General features: G+C 45.4%; 1 protein-coding gene across 1 annotated transcript in view; it reads left to right on the forward strand.

Moving 5' to 3' along the window:
- The window catches only part of NEK6 (NIMA related kinase 6), a 29244-nt gene extending 18328 nt beyond the window's left edge, over positions 1-10916 (forward strand). The window contains exons 7-9 of the mRNA XM_041484033.1: positions 2085-2179; positions 6116-6229; positions 8901-10916. Of these exons, the coding sequence (XP_041339967.1) occupies positions 2085-2179; positions 6116-6229; positions 8901-9011 (320 nt within the window). The 3' untranslated portion in view covers positions 9012-10916. The remainder of the gene's footprint in view (positions 1-2084; positions 2180-6115; positions 6230-8900) is intronic.
- The last annotated feature ends 9117 nt before the right edge of the window (positions 10917-20033 follow it).

The raw sequence follows: 20033 nt of genomic DNA on the forward strand, positions 1-20033 counted from the left end.
CTGCTTGTTTGTACATTTGCTGACAAGACCACAGTAATGATAGGTAAACGTGCAAGGTGGGCTCCACAAAACGAGCTCGGCGTGGAGTGCTCCCAGAGCCATTAACGGGCTGGAGCAGCCCCGTGCCCCCGGTGACGCGCTGAGCCGTGCCACGGCCCTGTCACCGCCCTGTCACCGCCCTGTCACCGCCCTGTCACCGCCGGCACGGCCGGGGAGGGGTGATCTGAAGCGACAGTGGGGCCCGGCAGAGCTGCTGCCACCGCAGCGGAGCCGCTCTGCGGCCCCGCGCCGTCCTTGGCCCCGCGGTGCCGCGCGCTGACCGGAATAACGCGGGGCTCGGCACCTCGGGCACCGCAGCGGGCACTGCCCGGGCTGCTGCTCCTCCTGCAGCTCCCACAGCTCCTGGCACGGCTGGCAGGGCAGCTGCGGGTGGGGAAGTGTCTTACGCTGCTGCTCACTGGGGACTTCCAGAAGTGTCTTCCACAACTTTGGAATGAATCACCGTTTTTCTGCAGCTGCATATTTTTAAGCAGGAAAATGAATCAGTGCTGTCCCGGCCAAGTCAGTTCTTGTACAGAAACCTGGCAGATGTGTGGGAATCACTTGGAGAGCTGTGCTGTCCATCGTGTGGATGTTGCACGCACGTGGGACAGAGCCATGGAAGGCCTCTGGATGAGTCTGTCTGCTCCTGGTGTCCCAGTCCAGTAAAATCCTTCACTGCTCTGCTCTCCTCCCTGCACAGGGGCCTTTCATGGGCAATTAAACCCAGCCAGGTCTGGGGCTGTGCCAGCCTGACCTGCACCTCCTGAGCATGGACGCAAAGTAACCTCCCTGTGATGCTTTTCCTGTGTTGTAGTTTTTATAGAATTTGCAAAAATATAACTTCTCATTAGGATACTCTTTTACATTGAAAGTGAAGTAATTTCTAAAGTGAAAGACTGAAAGCACGAGCGGAGTTCATCACACAGGGCAGCGGATTGCTGAACATCTTGAGGGTCCAAATAAATTACCTTCTCTGTGCTGGGTCATGTGCAGCTGCCAGGGCCTGGGATTTGCCTCTCAAGGCTGTTGCTTTGTGGCCCAGAACTCATTTGTTCCCCACAGTGTGCAGATCCCTCTGTAGGAATGCTGGGGAAGGTGGTGGCTGTTCTCCACCTCTGGCACCATCCTTCAGCTTATTAGTCCTGCAGCTGTCTTCAGGCAGCATTTCAAATAGAGAAATTGTAAACTGAATATTACAGGCAAATTAAGCATTTGCCATCTTGTGAGAAAAGGTCTTTAATTAGGAGAAGGATACACTGGAATGCCAAAAGGAAAAAAAAAAAATTGACAGGGGACGGACAAGCAAGGGGAAGCTGGAGAAAAGAGCATATACAGTCCTTGGATGTTTTAATAAATGATGTATCTGAGGATTATTTGATGTAGTGGAGACTGCCAGGATGTCTTGTATTTTCAGTACCACAACTGAAACTTATTTAGGATTTTAAAAAGAGCCTTTTTGAGGTAAGGAATTTATTAATAATTTCCTGTAACTTCTGTCCAAAATACTGAGTAAATTTCTTTTGATAAAATACAGACTTGTGGAAGTACATAGAAATCCCCCAGCTTCTGACAGAACTGCAAGCTGGAGCAGGGTTTTAAAGCTTGTTTTGTTTCAGACAGGTTTTGCATTCCTGGCTGGTGCTGGGCTGTGTCCCCTGCAGTGCCTGGTGACCTGTCAGAGGTGCCCCTGGGGCCTGTGGCACTCTGTGTCCTCAGGTGAACACTCAGTGATGTGCTGGCCCCCGAGTCCTGCTCTGGTGCCACAGTCATGACCCCCAGTGCAGTCTGGTGAGCCAAGGGATGATCCCTTCAGTGGCTCTGTCCATCCAGGACACTGAAACAAAACATTTCCCAAATGTCAGAAATACAGCAGACATTTTCAGCCGTGTTCACCGTTCTCTGCTCTGTTTAGGATGATATATTTGGTTCCAGTCAGCTCTCTGTGCTACACCTGAGCCTTGAATGAAGTGTGTCTCTGTGTGACACAGGTTGCACAGCCACTTGCAGGACAATAACCCTGGTTTGTTTGTTTGTTTTTGCAGTGGGAACTCCCTACTACATGTCCCCAGAGCGGATACACGAGAACGGCTATAACTTTAAGTCTGATATCTGGTCTTTGGGCTGTTTATTGTATGAGGCAAGTACCTTCTCACTTTTTTCCCCTGGGTTTTCCATAACCACACTTTGGGACAGGGATTGAGTAGGTCAGACTGCCTGTAGTCAGCTTGTTGGGAATCCTTAGAAGAAGCTGAGTCGTCGGTGTTCAGAGTGCACCTTCTGAGCACGAAGGGCTTGTGCCACCCAAAGGGAATTTGGCTCGCAGCAGACGTGGAGGATGAAGCCATGAAAAGCCAGCTCACTGCATCCCTCCTTCCTGCTGGGAGCAGAGCTTTAGGGCAGCACAGGCAGAGTGACTGAAAATAGTTCTGAAAATAGCAAATTCATTTGAATGCAAGGTACTGGTTTCTTAGATGGAATTCTGACCAATTGCAGTATTTTAATCTTGGGAGCTTCCAATAAGGAAAAACAGAGGTTTTATGGAATGTGACATCAGTGTCTCTAACTATGTTATGGCTGGAAGTTTTTCTGATTGTACCTTGTCTTACAGCTTGAGGCACAGGCTCAGAGCAGACACATCTGGGTGAACTGCCCAGTGCAACTTGTTCTTAAAAGCTATTGCATTATTTTGAAAATAAGTGTTAGGATTTTGTAACTGTGCTTTTGGTTTTGTGATTTCATTTTTAGCAGGGATCAAAGGGCATCAAACAGTGTTGTACTTCTTTATAATCAAATCTAAATTTTTTTAGATGGATGCTTCTTCCAGTTCAAGTGACAGTGCATGCCAGCATTTAGAAAGCCTTTAACCCCACCCAGAGAATTAAAAATCCCTGGGATATACAGTCAAGAATATTGCTCACATCCTCTTTGGTTAACAAATTATGGGAACTGACAACATTTTGCTTCTCAACACAACTTCTGGTAATCCCACGAAATTAGGGAATAAACAGAAATGTAATTCATTTTGTGAGCACATCAGGTGTGAAAACTACTCTAGCTGAGCACGTACTTCAGCTGGTTGATTAAACAAACATTGCAGGACGTGATGGGACACAAGTAAATTTTCCCATGCCATCTGAAAGGCTCAGAGCAGGCCTGTGGCCCTGCCCTGGGGTGCTGGGCTGGCCAGGGCTGCTGGGAGCAGTCAGAGTGGGCCCAGCTGGACTGCAGTGCCAGGGTGCTCTGAGTCACGCCAGGCTGAGCTCCCAGAGATGGGATTCCAGATTTATGCAGAGAGAAATATTTAGCGTTGTGCTAAGATATGTTTTTGTTGCAGGCAATATGGTCCCCTTATGGCACAGGAGTCTTGGTACTCCTTGTATTTCAAGAAGCTGAATTAATTGCACACTGAACATAATTCTCTGGTAGGAGTAGCAGTACTACAGTAACATCTGAAAGATTTGGCACGAGAATCGTTTTTAAATTTCCTTCCTACGTAGGTAAACCTTAACTTAGGGAACAGGAGCTGTGAGATATTGCACATTCCAGGGAGGACTGGACAGGTACCAATTTTATGTTCAGTAGTTAAACTACTTGACTTCTTAAACTTTCTAGAATTTTGAAAATTAAGCATCAGATCTGCGTGTCTTTGAAGGAACTGTTTTATCTGCTTTAATATCTTGTAAGGAGAATGTTTTTCCATTTGGCTTAGAAGTAAGGAAGGGATGCTTGTTTGGGTATGAGTCACTTCTGATATTTCTCCAGATAGATTGTGTAGATAAGCTGCAGAGAGATTTAATGTACAAATTGCCTTCAGAGACATGTGTGTCCACTGGAATCCACTTAGGGAACATTGAGGGCTTTGGGACATGATGCCACATAGCACCACTTAACTTTGACATTGATAATCATAGTGATTTTTATTAAATCTTATCAATAGAGTAGTAACTGTCTTCATTCCTCACTTCGTGTAGATATCTGTCAGCAAGATAACTTGGAGGGGATAAAAATAAGTTGTTAATTCCCAGAATGTAGCTACAAGCAATGACTTCAGCAGTTCTGGCAAGATGATCAATTTAAGCACTAACAGGGATTCCCATCCCTGGATGTTTGAACCAGCCATGCTGCGTGGTGGGCGTTTTCCATGGAGATCTGCCTGGCCTGGGGTAATTGCTCTAATCAAAATGTCAGCAGCAAACCCCAACGTAGCATCACAAACTGCAGTTAGTGAGATACTTGGAGTGCCTGTGGTCATGGCCCTGCAGCCCTGACTGCTGCAGTCACAACTGGGTGCTCTCTTTTTCCACTTTAATTCCCTGCATTTACCATCCCAAACCTCACAGTGTCCTTTTCATTCCTTCCCTTTTGCACATGAGCACTTAACTAAACCTGCAATGAAAAGTTAATGGGAATTGGAAAACCCCTCTCAACCTCCCTGGCATTATTGATGTGTTTATGGAGATCTTGGAGACCCTGTTTAACCCTTGCTTGCTTTCTGTGTTTTCCCTAATGCCCCCATTAGTGCTCTCCCTGGAACAGTCCGTGCTGGGCTCTCCAGTTTGTTTGAGCTGATTGAGAGCAGTTTGCTATCAGTCCTACTTGGGGAGTAGAGTCTCTAATTGGACTGTGTAATTCTTCTCCTGAGTTGCCTACTGCTGTCATGACAGTAATGAAGTAACAGTGACACTTCACCTTTTGCCTTCAAAAATCTTCCAAACGCTCTTGCCCAGTGCTGGGATTCTTTGGGATCCTGTCAGGAGACTCTTCACCCTCAGGTCTGTGGGTTTGTGAGGAGTGACTTAGTGTTGCTCCTGATAGTAGTGGTGAGGAGTGAGGAAGCAGCAGCATCCCTTGCCCCAAGTTCTTTGAAAGATAGGTGTATGTGTTAAACTCAGGGTGGTTTAACTCGGTGTGTTCTGCAGTGCTCAGCACTTGGATGTGTGTTAGTGGTGGTGAGGTTTTGGTGAGACCCCCTGGCTGCAGAGCCTGTGCCTCTGGGAATCCAGCCCAACAGAACTGCTTCTCTGTCACCAATGTTCTTGCCCAGTGCTGGGGTTCTTTGGGATCCTGTCAGGAGACTCTTCACCCTCAGGTCTGTGGGTTTGTGAGGAGTGACTTAGTGTTACTCCTGATAGTAGTGGTGAGGAGTGAGGAAGAAACACAGGTTTCTTCCCCAAGTTCTTTAAAACATAGGTGTATGTTTTAAACTCAGGGTGATTTAACTCGGTGTGTTCTGCAGTGCTCAGCACTTGGATGTGTGTTAGTGGTGGTGAGGTTTTGGAGAGACCCCCTGGCTGCAGTGCCTGTGCCTCTGGGAATCCAGCCCAACAGAACTGCTTCTCTGTCACCAAGTCACTAATAATCCATCAATCTCAGCTCCTCACTGTGGGGTAAGAGATTGGAGGGTTTGGTATTGGCTCTCTTCAGTCCTGCTGGGAGCTCACTGTGTGTCAGAAAGAGCCAGAGTTCTCCAGACACTTTCACTGCACAGGTAACAACCAACAGCCCAAATCACCAAATAACCCCCTTGGTGTGCAGTGAGAAGCATCAACTGCAGCTGGCCTTGGGGTGAAACTGAGAGAGCAACAGGAGCAGATTGATGAAGAACATTTGCAGTAGTTTTGTTCTCATATCTGCCTGGGATACTCTTTTCTAAATAGCACATTTCTGGCTGGAGGTACATTTGAGGTTGTTTAGGGTTTTTTTTTTAAAGATGAAGTACATTGCTCATGCTTACAAGATTCTTCATATTGTGTGCAGCTAAATGTCCAAAGATAGAGAGAAATTATTGTATCTGAGAGGGTTTCAGAGTTGTCTTAGAGCCACTTGAGTTCTTGCTGATGGGCTGGTGGTCTGAGCATCCTATTTCTTGGTTTTTTTCTTGGGAACCCTGGCAGAGCCTGGCACCTACAGGGGCTGCAGAGTGTTGGGGTCTCGGAGCAGCCTGGGCTGGGAGCAGCAGCATCCCTTGCTCTGCTCACTGGCAGAGAACAGAATTGGCTCTTGGAAACTGGCAGCACCAAGAGCTCTCAAATCCTTTGTGCTTCTGAAACATTTTCTGGTTTTTTCTCTCCAGATGGCAGCTCTGCAAAGTCCCTTCTATGGAGACAAAATGAACCTGTTTTCTCTTTGCCAAAAAATAGAGCAATGTGACTATCCACCTCTTCCAGCTGAACATTATTCTGAAAAGGTAAATTGGGAGTGTGGTTGCAGGGGAATGGGGAGGTGCAGTGAAATTTCTCCAGGCACAGGGAAAGGGAACCCAGGAGGAGAACCCCCCACACCTAGGGAAGAACAGGGGAGGGCCAGGGGGTCCTGGATACTTGGCTGAGCAAATTACTTTTGTGGTGTCTGAATATTGACAAGCTAAATCAAGACAAAAAAGATTTCTTAATGTGGGGAATATTGTGAAACTGAAAGTCTATGATGCTGGCAGAAACCAGCAGTGAGCTGTGGGAAAGCCCTCTCCCTGTTTCCTTTCCCATAAAGCATTTCATAAAAGAGCACTGATATGTTTGTTTATGAAGTCTTCAGTGTGTGACAAAGTGGGGAAGGATTCATTTTAAGGAAAAAAGCAAAGCTCTTTAGTTTAATGCAATAAGCACCTCTACAGCAGCTGTCCAGGTGTGTGTGCTGGACATGAGGGACAGGCAGCATAAGCCCAGGTCCCAGTTCCTGCTGGCCCAGCTGCACACACTGTGCTGGGTTTCCTCGGCCTCTTGAGATGAGCTTGACTTCTTTCTGCCTCACCTAGACAAAGCAGCTGGTTTTCCTTAGCTCCTCATTTCTTACAGTTGCCTTCTATTTGAAAGGAAATGGCTAATGGCAGTCTAAAAGTTCACTATATCCTACGGGGTTTTTCTTTTGTTTCACTCTGCCTCAGCATCCTGAGGAGGAGGGAGGAAGCCGGGAAATCCCGAGCACGGTCTGGCCTCCGCCCTGGGAGGGACCCTGCACCAACCACACTTCACTTTTTGCTTTACTTTTCCTTGCCAAGTAACTCGTGCCAAACGATGCTTTGAGAACTAGTCTGTAGAAGTGAATTTTGAAATTTTTTTGCCCCAAGCTCCGTGGCAGCGCCCGGCTCCATGCATCCCTTTGCTGTGCTGCTGCAGCTTGCATTTCAGGATATGCCTGTTGGCAGCAGGAATTAGTGTAAGTTGACAGATGTGTTTCCTGTCTCTACAATTACTGTCTGTTTGCTTCCCTCTGGCAGTGCTAAAGAGTGTGTGCAGTGCAGTGATACAGTCGGGGTGAGAAGGGTGGTTTGGAGCTCAAAGGCGCCGCTCCCAGAGAACTGCAGATGGTTCATGCACTATGAACGGCGTGCTGGCGAGGCTGTGCCTGTGGCTGCAGCTCCTCAGCTGCTGCTGCTGCTCACTGGAACAGCACAAACAGGGAATTAGAACAGGGCTGCAGCACCAACAGCATCCAGTGTGGTACTTCCTTGGAAGAAGAAAGAGGAACAAGGCAGTGTCTGGGGCAGAGCCCCTGCTTTAGTTTCCTTTCAGGGATCTTCCTCTCCTCTGTGGCCTTTTGTGCCTCACCAGTCCAGATCCCCCTGTGAGCAAGTGCATGCTGCTGGAAGCAGGAGGAGCTGGGATCCAGCCAGGACTGGTTTTCTATATTGGGAACAGATTTGCTGGTAACTGGAGATGCTGATCCAGGCTCGGCCCACTGGTTCCTGTAGGTGCTGCTGAATGCCTGTGAGGACAGAAGTGCCCGGGCTGTGTTTCAGTGCTGCAGGCACAGGGGAGCACAGCTACTGTTCGGACAAATGGTACTGATAGCACAGGCCCTGGGCAGAGCTCTAGAAGCATTTTCAGTTTTTGTGGGAGTTCTGTGCTCAGGGCTGATACGTGTTCAGTTTTGGGGTCTCGGGGTTGTGAAGGCTGCAATGTCCCTGCCCTGAGCTGCTGAGAGTCACCAGAGAACGGGGCAGGGCTGGGCAGCAGGGCTGGGCTGGGAGCAAGGACTGGGCCTTGCTCCATCCAGAAACCTCGGGTGCGTTTGTTAATGCAGCTGAAGCCGTGTGCTTGATAGCTCTATGGCCATGCTTTTAATTACCGGTAAAATAATTGGCACTGTGGCTACTGGGAGGATGTGAGAAGATCAGAGGCTCAAGGCTGTTTTTCCTGGTGCCTCAGGGGTACCAGCAGCTTTCAGTGTCTGTATAATTAAAAGCTACAATCTTTCATGTGCACAATAAAGAGGGCTGGGAGGTGGGGAGACTCCAGCCCTTCTGCATTTTATTTATTAGACATAATCAATGACCAGTTTCTCTTCCTCATAAAGGTTTTTTAGGAAGCACCAGGGTCTCATAGCTGTGTCCAGTAGCTTAGGATCCACAAGTGCTGGTCAGACTCGTTATGCTGGAAGGCTTGAGCAGGTTTAGTGCTGGGTGCTGGGGGTGGTGCAGGAAGGGCAGCACAAGTGCAGTTCCTGAGAGCTCTGCTCAGGCTCCCCCTTTCCTCAGTTCCCTTTCAGTGGCAGGTCCCTCCTCACCTTCCACCTCAGTCACATCTTGGAAGTGATCTCGGGTTTCCTTCCTTCCTTTGTCTTTGTTCTGCTTGTGCCACGGTGCCTCCCTCTGTCCCATGCTCTCCGCAGCCCTGGGTGCACAGGCTGGGTCCTCCTTTGGGATGTGAAATATTCTGGGGCTGGGGAAGACCTAAATCTTTAGTGAAGATTTGGTGGAAAAGGTTCTTCCCGGCTCTTCTGGAGGTGGGACACGCAGACATGAGACAGACACATGCCTGGATTCTGCCCAGCAGCACCTGCACAGAAGGCAGCCGTTCCCACAGCCTCCTCCAGGAAGGAGCAGAGGATTCACTCGCTGTGCCTGTTTTGCTGTCTTGCAGCTGCGGGAGCTGGTCAGCATGTGCATCTACCCCGACCCAGACCAGAGGCCTGACATCGGCTACGTGCACCAAATAGCCAAACAAATGCACGTGTGGACCTCGAGCACATGAGCCGGGAGCCGGCGCAGCTCAGTCTTACTTGAATTCTTTTTCTCAGCTGAAAGCGACTGGTGCCAGGTCACACAGGTGGGAGGTTGAGCACTCGCAGCAGAGGCTCCATCATTTGCAGGTTATCTGACAAGGACTCTTACAGGTGGTTGTGCTTTAACGTGAAGATTCTGTGAGGTATTGCAAGTGATTCTTTTTATTTTTTATTTTTAAGGCAAATAATGTTACGGATGTAGATCATTTAAGGGTCCTTTCTTAAAACTGTCGTGTGTAATCTAGGATAGCAGCTATTACCGAGGGCTCAGCGTTTGCCAGACCTTCTATCTTAACTGTAATGTGAAATATTGAAATAATTCCTTCAGTGAAATCACTTTATACTAATGTAAGGATTACCATAGATTTTGTGTAATTTGTATAACTGCTACTTTGCCTCTTCTGCAAATGGTTAATAGCAAATTCAGTTTTTACTTGGTATATTTTAAAGCAGCCATTTATGTTTTTATTAATTTCCTCCTCTTCAGACTTAGGAACTGGGAAGGGTTGGGGGGGTGGGAAACCCTTTTGTTTCATTATTTCTTTTTTTTTAATTGAAAACTTGTGAGTATTTTGCTGATGCATTTCTCTGTCAGAGATGAGTTAAACATGAGCCTGGGGAAAAGAAGATAAACATGCCAAGCAAACCCCTACCAGCCTTGCTCCTGCAGAGAATTGCTCCTTTCCCTCATTTTTCCCTTTTGGAATGGTTCTTCACCTCCAGGTTCCTGTTTAAAACCAGTGTTTATCAAAGCCAACTCAGTTTTGGTGCAGAGACTTTTACATGTTCAATAGTACGTCGGGTACTATCAGTGGAACTTCAGCAGTGTTTTAAACACTTGGAAAATTTTTAAAAAATAAATGAAATGCTTTGTGTATGGAATTCTGCATAGGATCAGCCCCTTGTCTCAAACTGTGAAAGCTCATTACAGAATGTGAATGTTTATAAAATCTCAACCTGATCTGAAGGAGTCATCGTCTTTAACTGCATGAAAATTGTCAACCAGCTAAATTCATTCATTGAATCAATGATTTGTTTCATTACTGTCAATGGAAATCCTCACTGCTTTAGGAACAGCCGTGGATTCACGTTCCAGTGTGTCCATTCCATGTGCCTGTCAGGAGGAGCAGGGCTGCTCTCGGTGCTCCAGAGGAAATCCTTCAGCCTGTGCTGCTCCAGCGCCCTTCCACGTGGGACAGGGGCTCGTGCCAATGTATAGATTTGTGTGTGACAGTTCAAATGCAGCCTGTGCCTGTTTTTTTTTTCTAAAGAAAGCTTACAATCCTTAACTTTTTTGAACTAAGATTAGGGTTAGGGGGTAACATACATATATATGCTTTTAGTGGATTTTTTTAACCTACTTTTCTCTACTTAAAGGAAAACTGCAGTGCCATCTTCAACTACTTCCTGTAAAATTTGGGAATATTTGTATAGGGTACCAAGAAAAGCCATTAATTGCTGTGAATATGGTTGGTATCATTAATGGAAGGTGCCTTTTACTGAGGCTTCTCAGCAGAAAGTAGAGGCTGCTGCTCTTGGGAGAGATGTGGGAAATTTAAATCAGCAGGCACCAAATTGCTCCCACCATTTCCATGCCAACCAGCCTGGTTATTTATACCAGCTTCTTTAGCACTTCCCAGAGTTCAGCCTGAACCTCTCTGGTTCCACTGCAGCTTTCCTTGGAGCCATGGCTTCCAGGGAAGCTCAGCTCAAACATGAGTATCTGGAGAAGTCTGGTCACTTTCTTGCTACATGAAATTTCGTAGTGCTTATAAAGAAATGTATTTCAAAAGGTAATTTTTTGCAACTGTGCCTTTTTAGATAAATAAAAAAATTATTTCCAAAATAAACACCTTTGTTTAAAAAACAAAAAAGTCCAGTATTAAAGGTCCAAATGGAGGTGAATAAAAAGACAGACTTGAAATGATGCTGGATCTGCCCTGTATCTACAGCAAACAGGGAAGCAGTAACATCAACCTCCCCTGATGGGCAGTGACACCCTGCAGGGAGGCAGCAGGACAGCAGTGTCTCTTGGAGGGGGCAGGGGCAGCAATTCAGAACCACCAATGCTCACTGTTCTCTTACATTCTGTTAAATCAAAACTTAGCAAATTAGACTTCTGCAGAGCAGTTTTACTCCTGCTGTTTTGTTCCTGGAGTGAGCTAACAAAGCGGCTCCTTTTCTGCCCCAGCTCTCACCTGCTCATTCCCCTTGGGGTCAGTCCCAGAGCCCCCAGGGCTGCTCAAGCCTCACCTGCTCTAAAGGAGGAAGGGAGAACAACAGCACCAGGTACAGACATGCAGAGATTGGGCAGAGCCTCTTTATTCTGCTCTCGGAGCACCCACAGGGCTCAGGATGTGTCCATGGTCTGCACGGTCTCATCCACCACCTCGAGCTCCAGGTGTGCCACATTCTCTGTGAGAACAGCAGTTGTTCCTTTTTCACACTTGTACCTACCAAACCTAGTAAAGAAATGGGGGAAAATTAGTCTGGAAGATGGTACAGAGAAAAACTTGCATTTAAAATTTTAGAACTCATCAGCTTTAGACATTTCCTGTAGAAGTCCAAAGTAAAGAAACTGTGCTTACTGCAAAATGTGTAGAGAGTTTCAGATAAACCAGCAACTGCAGGAAACTGTTCACAAAAACACTGCCATGTAACTGGAAAGGTTTTTATCTAAATCAGTGGGCTCTCAAAGTGGGGAGGGATATCTGTAGGAGCAGCAGCCCCAGGAGCAGCAGCCCCAGGAGCAGCAGTGCCAGGAGCAGCAGCCCCAGGAGCAGCAGCCCCAGGAGCAGCAGCCCCAGGAGCAGCAGTGCCAGGAGCAGCAGCCCCGAGTGCAGCTGCTCAGCCCCGAGCGCGGCTCAAGAGGAGCCCAAAATTAGCTCAGCTCCCGCCTGCCTGCCCCCGGCCTGCCCTGCACTGCCTGGTGCCCCTCTGGACAGTGGGAATGACAGAATTCCTGTGCCAGCAGCCATGGGAGTAGGGCACAGCCTCCACTGAGCAATTCTTACTTCACTCTCCATTTTACAACTATTACTCTTTATAAAAAATAATAAATTGAATTACACTTCCCACCAAGCTGACTACCATGCTGCAAAAATAATTCCTGTAAGTTTCCTTCTGTGTTTTGGGCAATAAAGTCCTGATAAGCAAGTAATTCCTCACTTAACTGACATAAGACTGTCAATGATTTGTTGCAGACTAAGGTTATTTTAGTAACATAGTGAAAGTAAATAAACCAAAGAAATACGTGTGGATCTGTTTTAAGAACTAAGTGGTAACAAAAGCAGAGGAATTTTAAGCTATATGAGTGTTATGTGTAAGAAAAGCAGCTTAGGAAAACTATAGCCCATAGGTGGAGTTTGTTCCATTCTTCTTTTTAATTTCAGTTTTTAAAGTCAATACTGCAAACCTCACAGACTCCTCTAATTTAAATCTGATTTGCTTTAAAAATGTACTCTATCACCCTACTGTTATCAAAACAGTTCAAAAAATACCCAGTAAAGTTCAGCTGGAAGAGCTGAGCTGGGGCAGCCACTGCACAGAGAGCCCAGGCTGTAACCTCAGCTCCTTCACTGACACAGTGCAGCTCAGTCTGTGAACATGGAATAATTGTCATTAGAAAACCCTGCCTCAGTGCTGCTTCCTGCTCCTCTTCTGACAATTTATAGAGCTGAATAGCCGCAAGAAAAACCCCAAGTATTCCTTACAGAGATCCTGCGTGGAGTTCAGCAAGGACTGCTACTTACAGTCACAAAATAAGGGGTTAGCAGCAAAGTGCTGACACAGTCTCAAGTACAGGGCCCTCAATGAGTCACTATAATAATTAATCTTAAAAAACCCTAAAAGTTCAGAGTATATAAAAGGAGCACTTCCTGCTTTATGGTTGCAAAGACCAAGCTAACTGGGAATATCCTCCTGTGGGGCCCCCACGGCTCCTTAAATGAGATTACAGGCGAGTGATGAAGTGCGTGGCGAGGCCGCGGCGACAGGCAGCGCTTTATGGAGCGATCTGTCTGTGCCCATCACACAGCCCACAATGCGTCCCTGGGCTCCAATGTGCAGCTCCATTTACCCGCGCGTGACAAACGGCGGCGCTCGGAGGCGCGGGCTGCAGCGGTCAGCACAGCTGAGCTGGGGGACAGAGCCCGCTTCATTACACTGCCCCCGCCACAAAGGCTGCCGGGGAGCAGGGCAGCCAGGGCTAAAATAAATAACTCAGCATGGAAGGCTAATCTGAAACACCGTTTGATAAATTATTTATAACACAGACAATTGTCTGCATTTAATATTGGCGCTACTGGTAGCGTCTTTAAAAGATGATTTATGTGTTGTAATGCCATTAAGCTTTATATGGGCCCACTGCTGGCTGTAAAGTCTGCTGAGATTTAGAGAATGAGTTTTAAACTGTCACTGCAACATCATAGTAGATAGAGCCTGTATTAAATCTTTACTTTAAACCTGTTATCTGGAGAGTTGCAGTTTGCAGACACTCAGAGCTGATGGATTGCCTCTCACAGCTGCTGTGCCACGAGTCCCAAACAGCACCAAGCAGCAACTTTTACACATTATTCTTGTATATGACTTGGATCAACTTTCTCTCCTCACTTAAGCAATTTCCAAATTTCAAGTGCTACTAAAGGAAAAAAGAGACTTTCCTACAGGAGATGAGGCTACTTCTACATTGTATTAATACTGTCTTCACTAATAACCTGTAAACAAGTTTATCATTATGCTCCAGCAGCAAAGGGAGCAGCTGGAATGGCTTTGTGAACACTATTTCCTCACATTTTGTAACTTCACAAGCAAGTCAAACAGGAGATGTCTTTTCCAGATTTTAAAACTTTAGAAATTCCTGATTTTTTTTTCTTACCAAAATAAAATGAATCCCTTCTGCAGGTCACCAGGATGCTGTTAGAGATGCAATACATAATGCAGTTCCAAAGCAGTTCTTAGGAAGATTTGAAATGCAATCCACGATCGGTACAACATCGACATAAACAAGTGTTTTTGTAAGAATAAACAAATGCAAATACTTATAATAGTCTTTTACAATGAGACTTGTTCAAATGCTATCATATAAAAAGTTGATACTACTTAAAATGAGAATCTCCAAGACTTATGTGGGAAGAAAAAAAATCAGAAGCTTCAGGAAGGACAATGGCAACAAAAAAATAAGTCGATAAAGGAGTGTTGGGAATTTGGGGGTAGAAAGCAATATCTCTTGAAGGACATAAGCACTACAGGAGCATAATTAGAGTCTGGGACAGAATCAGCAGCGTACGGGGAGTGAGGGGCTGGGCTGGAGATCAGTCTGGACCTGGAAGAGATGCTGAAGCCTGCTCTAAGTCCAAAGAGAACAAACCTGAGAAGCAAAGGACTTTCTATTTCTTGAAAGGGGAGGCTGGAAGGCTCCAGCAGCAAGAACAGATTTGGTTTGGCTGCCAGGAAAGGGGCTGGCATGTGTCATTTAAACCACTCAGGTTTAACAAGTCTCCCCCCAAAAAAGAGCATTTCCAGCATCACCTCAGAATGAGGAATGACACAATTTGTCTCTTTCTAAAAATTTTTTAAATTAGACCTATGTGTTTTATGTTTGGATTCTTTGTGACTGAAGTGTCAGTAAATGTTTATTTTTCTAACCATCCTCTGCTAAGAACTTTCCAATCAACTGCTCAGTAGTCCCTAGTAATTACTCTCAGAGATAACAGTATTCTCCCGTTCTGAGGAAGCTGCCTGTGAGCGCAGGCTCATCCCCACCCCCTCTCTGATATCATACACCACCAGTATAATAAACCACGTTAATATTTCATACCAGGGTGAAATATGCTGGAGTATCAATTCAACATCTGCTGTCTTTAGGGTACTGGCGTCCCGCAGAGACACTTTCAATTTGTAATTGAGTTCCATACTGAATTAATCAGCAGTTTATCTTTTTTAGTAAAATAATGTCTTCCCCACTAACCTGGATTTACATTAACAATTTATGCCAAATTACCTGCCAAGACAAGAAACTTATATGATTCGGAACTACTATTCAATAACATCAGTTGCTGTGTGTCATTCCCTACACGGGGATTAGTACAATCCATATTTCCGATGGCACAGAATTAAATTACAAGCTCTTCTCACAACTATGGGATTTCTTTTAACACTATTCCCATTCTCTGAACTAAGAATGATTACAAAAACTCATTCAATCCATCACTTAGTAAAGTTCATGGGTTTTTAGGGAATTGATTCTCAAAATGGGAACTGGCTTAACAGCAGCAGAGCTGTAATTCCTGCCTGGCTGCAGCTCCTCCTCTGGCCCCTCTGTGCTGCTCTGCAGTAACACACTGACCCTCAGCCACCCAGATATGCAAACCCTGCAAAAGAGTACAGTTAAAGTTACTTTATGTTACTGCATATAAAAAATTAATATCAAGCAATAACACGTCTGGCTTCAAACAAAGCAAACTTTGCCCATCTGACCATTGCTTTACCTCTGACAAAAGGATGGAAGGGAATGAAGGTCAATGTTTTATTTGGAAAAGAAGCCTTGGGCCCTCTGGTAATATATCCTTCCTAACACACCAAAATGCTCCATAAAGCCCAGGCTGGCTCCCACCTCCTCCTCCTCCTCCTCCCTCACAGCAATTGCCCTCAGCCCCGCCGGCCCTCGCCGCGGGAGCAGCTCTCGGGCTTCGTGCCATGTGAAATATCTTCCAGTACATTTTGCCTGTGTTCTGCAGTTATGGGAGATATACAAACTGGAACAATTTAAACTGGAACACCTGCTCCTGAGAAATGCATCAAAAATAATTACCTGTCCTCCCCCTACCCTGTGCAGTGAAATGATCTCTTAACACAGAGCCCTGCTTCTGGCCAGCTTGTCTGCATTATTATGGACAAAGTTTAAGTGTTACTTTCATAAAGGTGAAGAAATTGTTGCTCTTTGACATGCAGCAAGGCCCAATTTACACAAAGGTAACATTTATTTCCCTTGATACAGTCTGCAATCAGCAAACTGGAAGGCAGCACTGCTGGGTGTCTCTGGGATCTCAGACTAGTGCTGCCAGCAGTGCCCCACCGACTTCAGCACACAAACCAGGCTTTCATTCCTTCAGAAAGCACCCCACAAAACACCGCTCCTGCCATCCCAGCCATGCCAGAGCATACCTAGCTGGCATATTCCAAATCAGCCCAGATTTCCTGTTTAACACTAGTCCCACAAAGGAAATCGATCCGCGGCACAGTTCTGTGAAAGATGATGAAAACAGTACAAACTGTCCAACGTGTCAGGCAGAAACCAGGCTGCCACAGGATAATTGTGATCTAACCTAAGGTATGATAAGCCTTTATTTTCTGGCTGACTGTATGCACTAAGACCTGATATTTACCCATGGAAATCCCTGTCTCCAGGAGACACGAACACAGCTATGTCAGGAAAGCTGAAAACTGCAGTGCCACAAGCTCTGGCAGCAAGGAGTGAAGATATGCCACTAACAGCCTCAGCTGCTGTCACTGGATAATGAAATACACAGGCACAGAAACACAAAGTCCTGATTTTTGCTCACCAAGTCAGGTTTTGTCTCATCTCCCCCCACCCCCATTTACTTAATTCCGTGTTTGACACCAACAGGGGTTCAAGTATCTCAGGCAGGCTCTCCAGCCTAACTCCCATAGTCTGGCTTGATCTCCATTGTCTGCTGCCAGAGTGGAGCCCACAAACCTCGCAGCGAGTGGTGACCGTCCCGCGGAGTCATTAAAGCTGCGGTGTCAGCTGGGCTGGCACACCTGAGCCCGGGGCTGATCACCATCGCTAATGAGCGGGGGCTCGGCTGCAGCCTGTCACCCTCCCACCCCTCACAGTCACACACAGCACCAGCACCGCCGAGACAACTATTGCTGAGCGTCAGAGACTTTTGACAGATCCCAAAAATAGCTCAGCATTGTTGTCAGTAGTTAATAAACAAAAATAATTCTACCATATTGAGGGACAGTAGGAAATGTGAGCACAGGAACATTTGAAGGATCTTTGTGTCAGCTGCTTAAAAATGGAAGAAAGTTACATGTTTTCGTAAGATTTTGTAGTGTGCCTGATGCATTTTTTACTGAAATAAGAGGTGCACAGCAAAAGCTGCATTCAGGCTACTCTGCATTTCGATACTGCAAAGATCCCAGAGCACATGGAGCATCCTGAGGAAAGCACTCTCCGTTCCTCAGCTGCTTCACTTATGGATTAGGGGCTACTCAGAAGTACCTCAAAAACCACTTCTCCCAAACCTGCCTGCCAAACTGCTCACCAGATGGCTCCAGCCCATGTGGGTCCCACCCAAACAGGTGAGCCACTGCAGAGCAGGTGCTGAAGCACACCAGGGGACAGCAAGCCGCAGGTTTTGGGACAGCACAGCTGCTGCAGCACCGAGATGTCTGTGCTCCATGTGGAACACACTCAGAACAGTCCTCTCTTATTCATCTTCCTTACCCTCCAGGGTATTTTTGTTTTTATTCAGTACCAGTTCATTTCCTGCCACACTTAAGAAATGGTACAATAAATGACTGTAAATATAATCTCACACATTTGTGGTGATCTATCCTAGAAATAATTATTGAGTATGTGCCAGACTCTTATCTCCTGTCTTCCACCTGTTCTGCTCCTGAACTCACTACTCCAAGATTTACTTCCTTTTCCTGCAAAAGTTCTGTTTTCTGTAGCTTCTGATTCTCTTCCTTTTGGAGCCTCTTTTTATTAAACCTGGCTGTTTTGATGAAATTCAGAAAAGAAATAAAGTTACAAGCAGCCTTTCCTTGCTTAAACAAGAAGTCTACAACATAGCCCCAGTGAGCATCAAGTAATTCTACAGACAAAATGGTTCTACTTTTCTAACACTAGAAATCAAATACCAGAAGAAAATATATCCCCCTCCCCATCTCCTGAGGAATTCAACCACCACAGGATAGATAAACCCAGAATTCCAGCATTTAATACTATAGACATTTTTTTCCCAGCTCACAATGCTTTCCATATCCACTGACTCAAAGTATTTCTCTGCTATTGTTTAACACCAGAAGGCACAAATGCATTTACAAAATGACTGTAAGGTTTAAAACCTTACAGTGGTGACTCTATTGGAAGAAAAATTGGCTACAATGAAAGATCTAAGCTCGAAACATTCCATTAGATGTGCTGCTCTTCCACTTACGTTTTTTAAAGTAGATCTATAGCTGCCCACATGACAGATTAATATTGTTCCACAGTAGTTAGGTGCTTGGCATTACATTTTTGAAGCATCTAGAGGCCTTCAGGGCTGAAAGTGTTCCCTTCCTCAGCGATCTATAATGGTTCCTCTAGAGGCCAGCACTCCTTCCCCACAAACGCTGCCTCCATAAATCAGGCTGCACAAGTGGCACTCGGGGACGTCACCATCCATCTCCAGAGCTCCCCTGAAGGACCTTGGGTAAAGATCCCCTCCCAGCACTGCAGCCAGGGAAAGGACCATCACACTTGGCACTGATAAAGCATGTGCTACTTAAATCTGAAGACACACTAAGTCTATGGAAAAAAACACATCCTGCTGGTGTTAGCATGCCTCAGGCACTGGGAGAAGCTTCAGCAACTCATCTTCAAAAGGCAGAGAGCCAGGGCTCTAGAAACCTGCAAAAATTGGCTAAGCCTGCAGTCTTTTTTTATTTTATTATTTTTTTATTTTTTTTTAGTTGAGCATCTTCAAAGTCTACGATTCTAACTGTAGGGCACAGCAGCTGCCACTGCAGATTTGATCCTCTCAGCTTTTGGCAGCTCTCAACTTGAAATTCTAGCAAAAGAATTTTTCAAGTTGCTATTATTGCCTGTCATGGATTTATAAATATTGTGCACTATCTGCTGTGGCATGGCTCTCCTGGGACACCAGTGCATGCCAAAAGCATAACAGAATGAAAAACAGTTCCTATTCTTCAAATAAATGCTAATTTTTTTTTAACTGTGCTCACACGATGCGTTTGGTGATCAGCTTCAATAGTACAGAATATATATCAGAGGCAAAAAAGCTGATTGTCTTTTCCAGTAGTATTCAGCTGCTACTTTCATTAAGCTTGTTTAATTACATTCCAGATGCTAATTTGCAAGTTGATACCAGAGGGTGCAGGACAGTTTGCCTTTGAATCATTTTTCTGTGATGTGATGGTCTTGAAGCACACCACCACCCTCCAGTAGCCCTAGCAAGCTATTCTGACAATTAGTGCAAAAGAAAGGAGCATTGATCTTGACAGAAAAATAATCATTTTCTACCAATTTTATTAAATTAATCTCCAGCAATTTTATCTTCATTGCCATTTCATACCCAGTTTTATGTAAAATATACATAGCATATTTCAGATTTAATTTGGATTCAATTCAATAGAAATATTTGTTATTTTATTAATTTATTGAAAAAAAAGAAACCACATCTGACTTAGAATGTAAATACAAACTCACAGCCATAACAGAATACGAGGAAGTGTTTAAGAGTGCTGTTGAGCTTCATCACCTGAAACTTTGCTGGTTTGGTTAATACAATTCCTGAACTGTTATTAGATAACAGATTAGCCAGGAAAACCAAAGGAAGGGTTAAGGTGCATGCAAGTCTCAAAGATCTAAATATCTATTTCAACAAATTGGTAGGCTGCATTTCTACATGCTTGTTATAAGTGACTATCTGCTGCCACTTATGGTTGTGTGTGAAGACAGTTTAATGAGGATGACCTTTCTAAATAGGAAAATTTAGAGATTTACCAGTTTTTGGTGCCTTTTTCGGTTGCTCTTACACAAGAAATGACTTAAAATCCAAGCTTGAAAGCTAGCTGAGAACAAATGGAAACTTGAGTTGCACAGCACAGCTCTTTGCCATTTGTATCTTGGAAAGAGGACTATTGTGCTGGAGCTGCTGCTTGCAGGGATTTGCAGCCCGTGTTTGCAGAGGATGGCACACGTGCCAAGTGCACAGTCACACAGGAGGCTGGAAAAG

Source organism: Pyrgilauda ruficollis, unplaced genomic scaffold, assembly GCF_017590135.1.
Source record: "Pyrgilauda ruficollis isolate IOZ18807 unplaced genomic scaffold, ASM1759013v1 scaffold62, whole genome shotgun sequence".
NCBI lineage: Eukaryota > Metazoa > Chordata > Aves > Passeriformes > Passeridae > Pyrgilauda > Pyrgilauda ruficollis.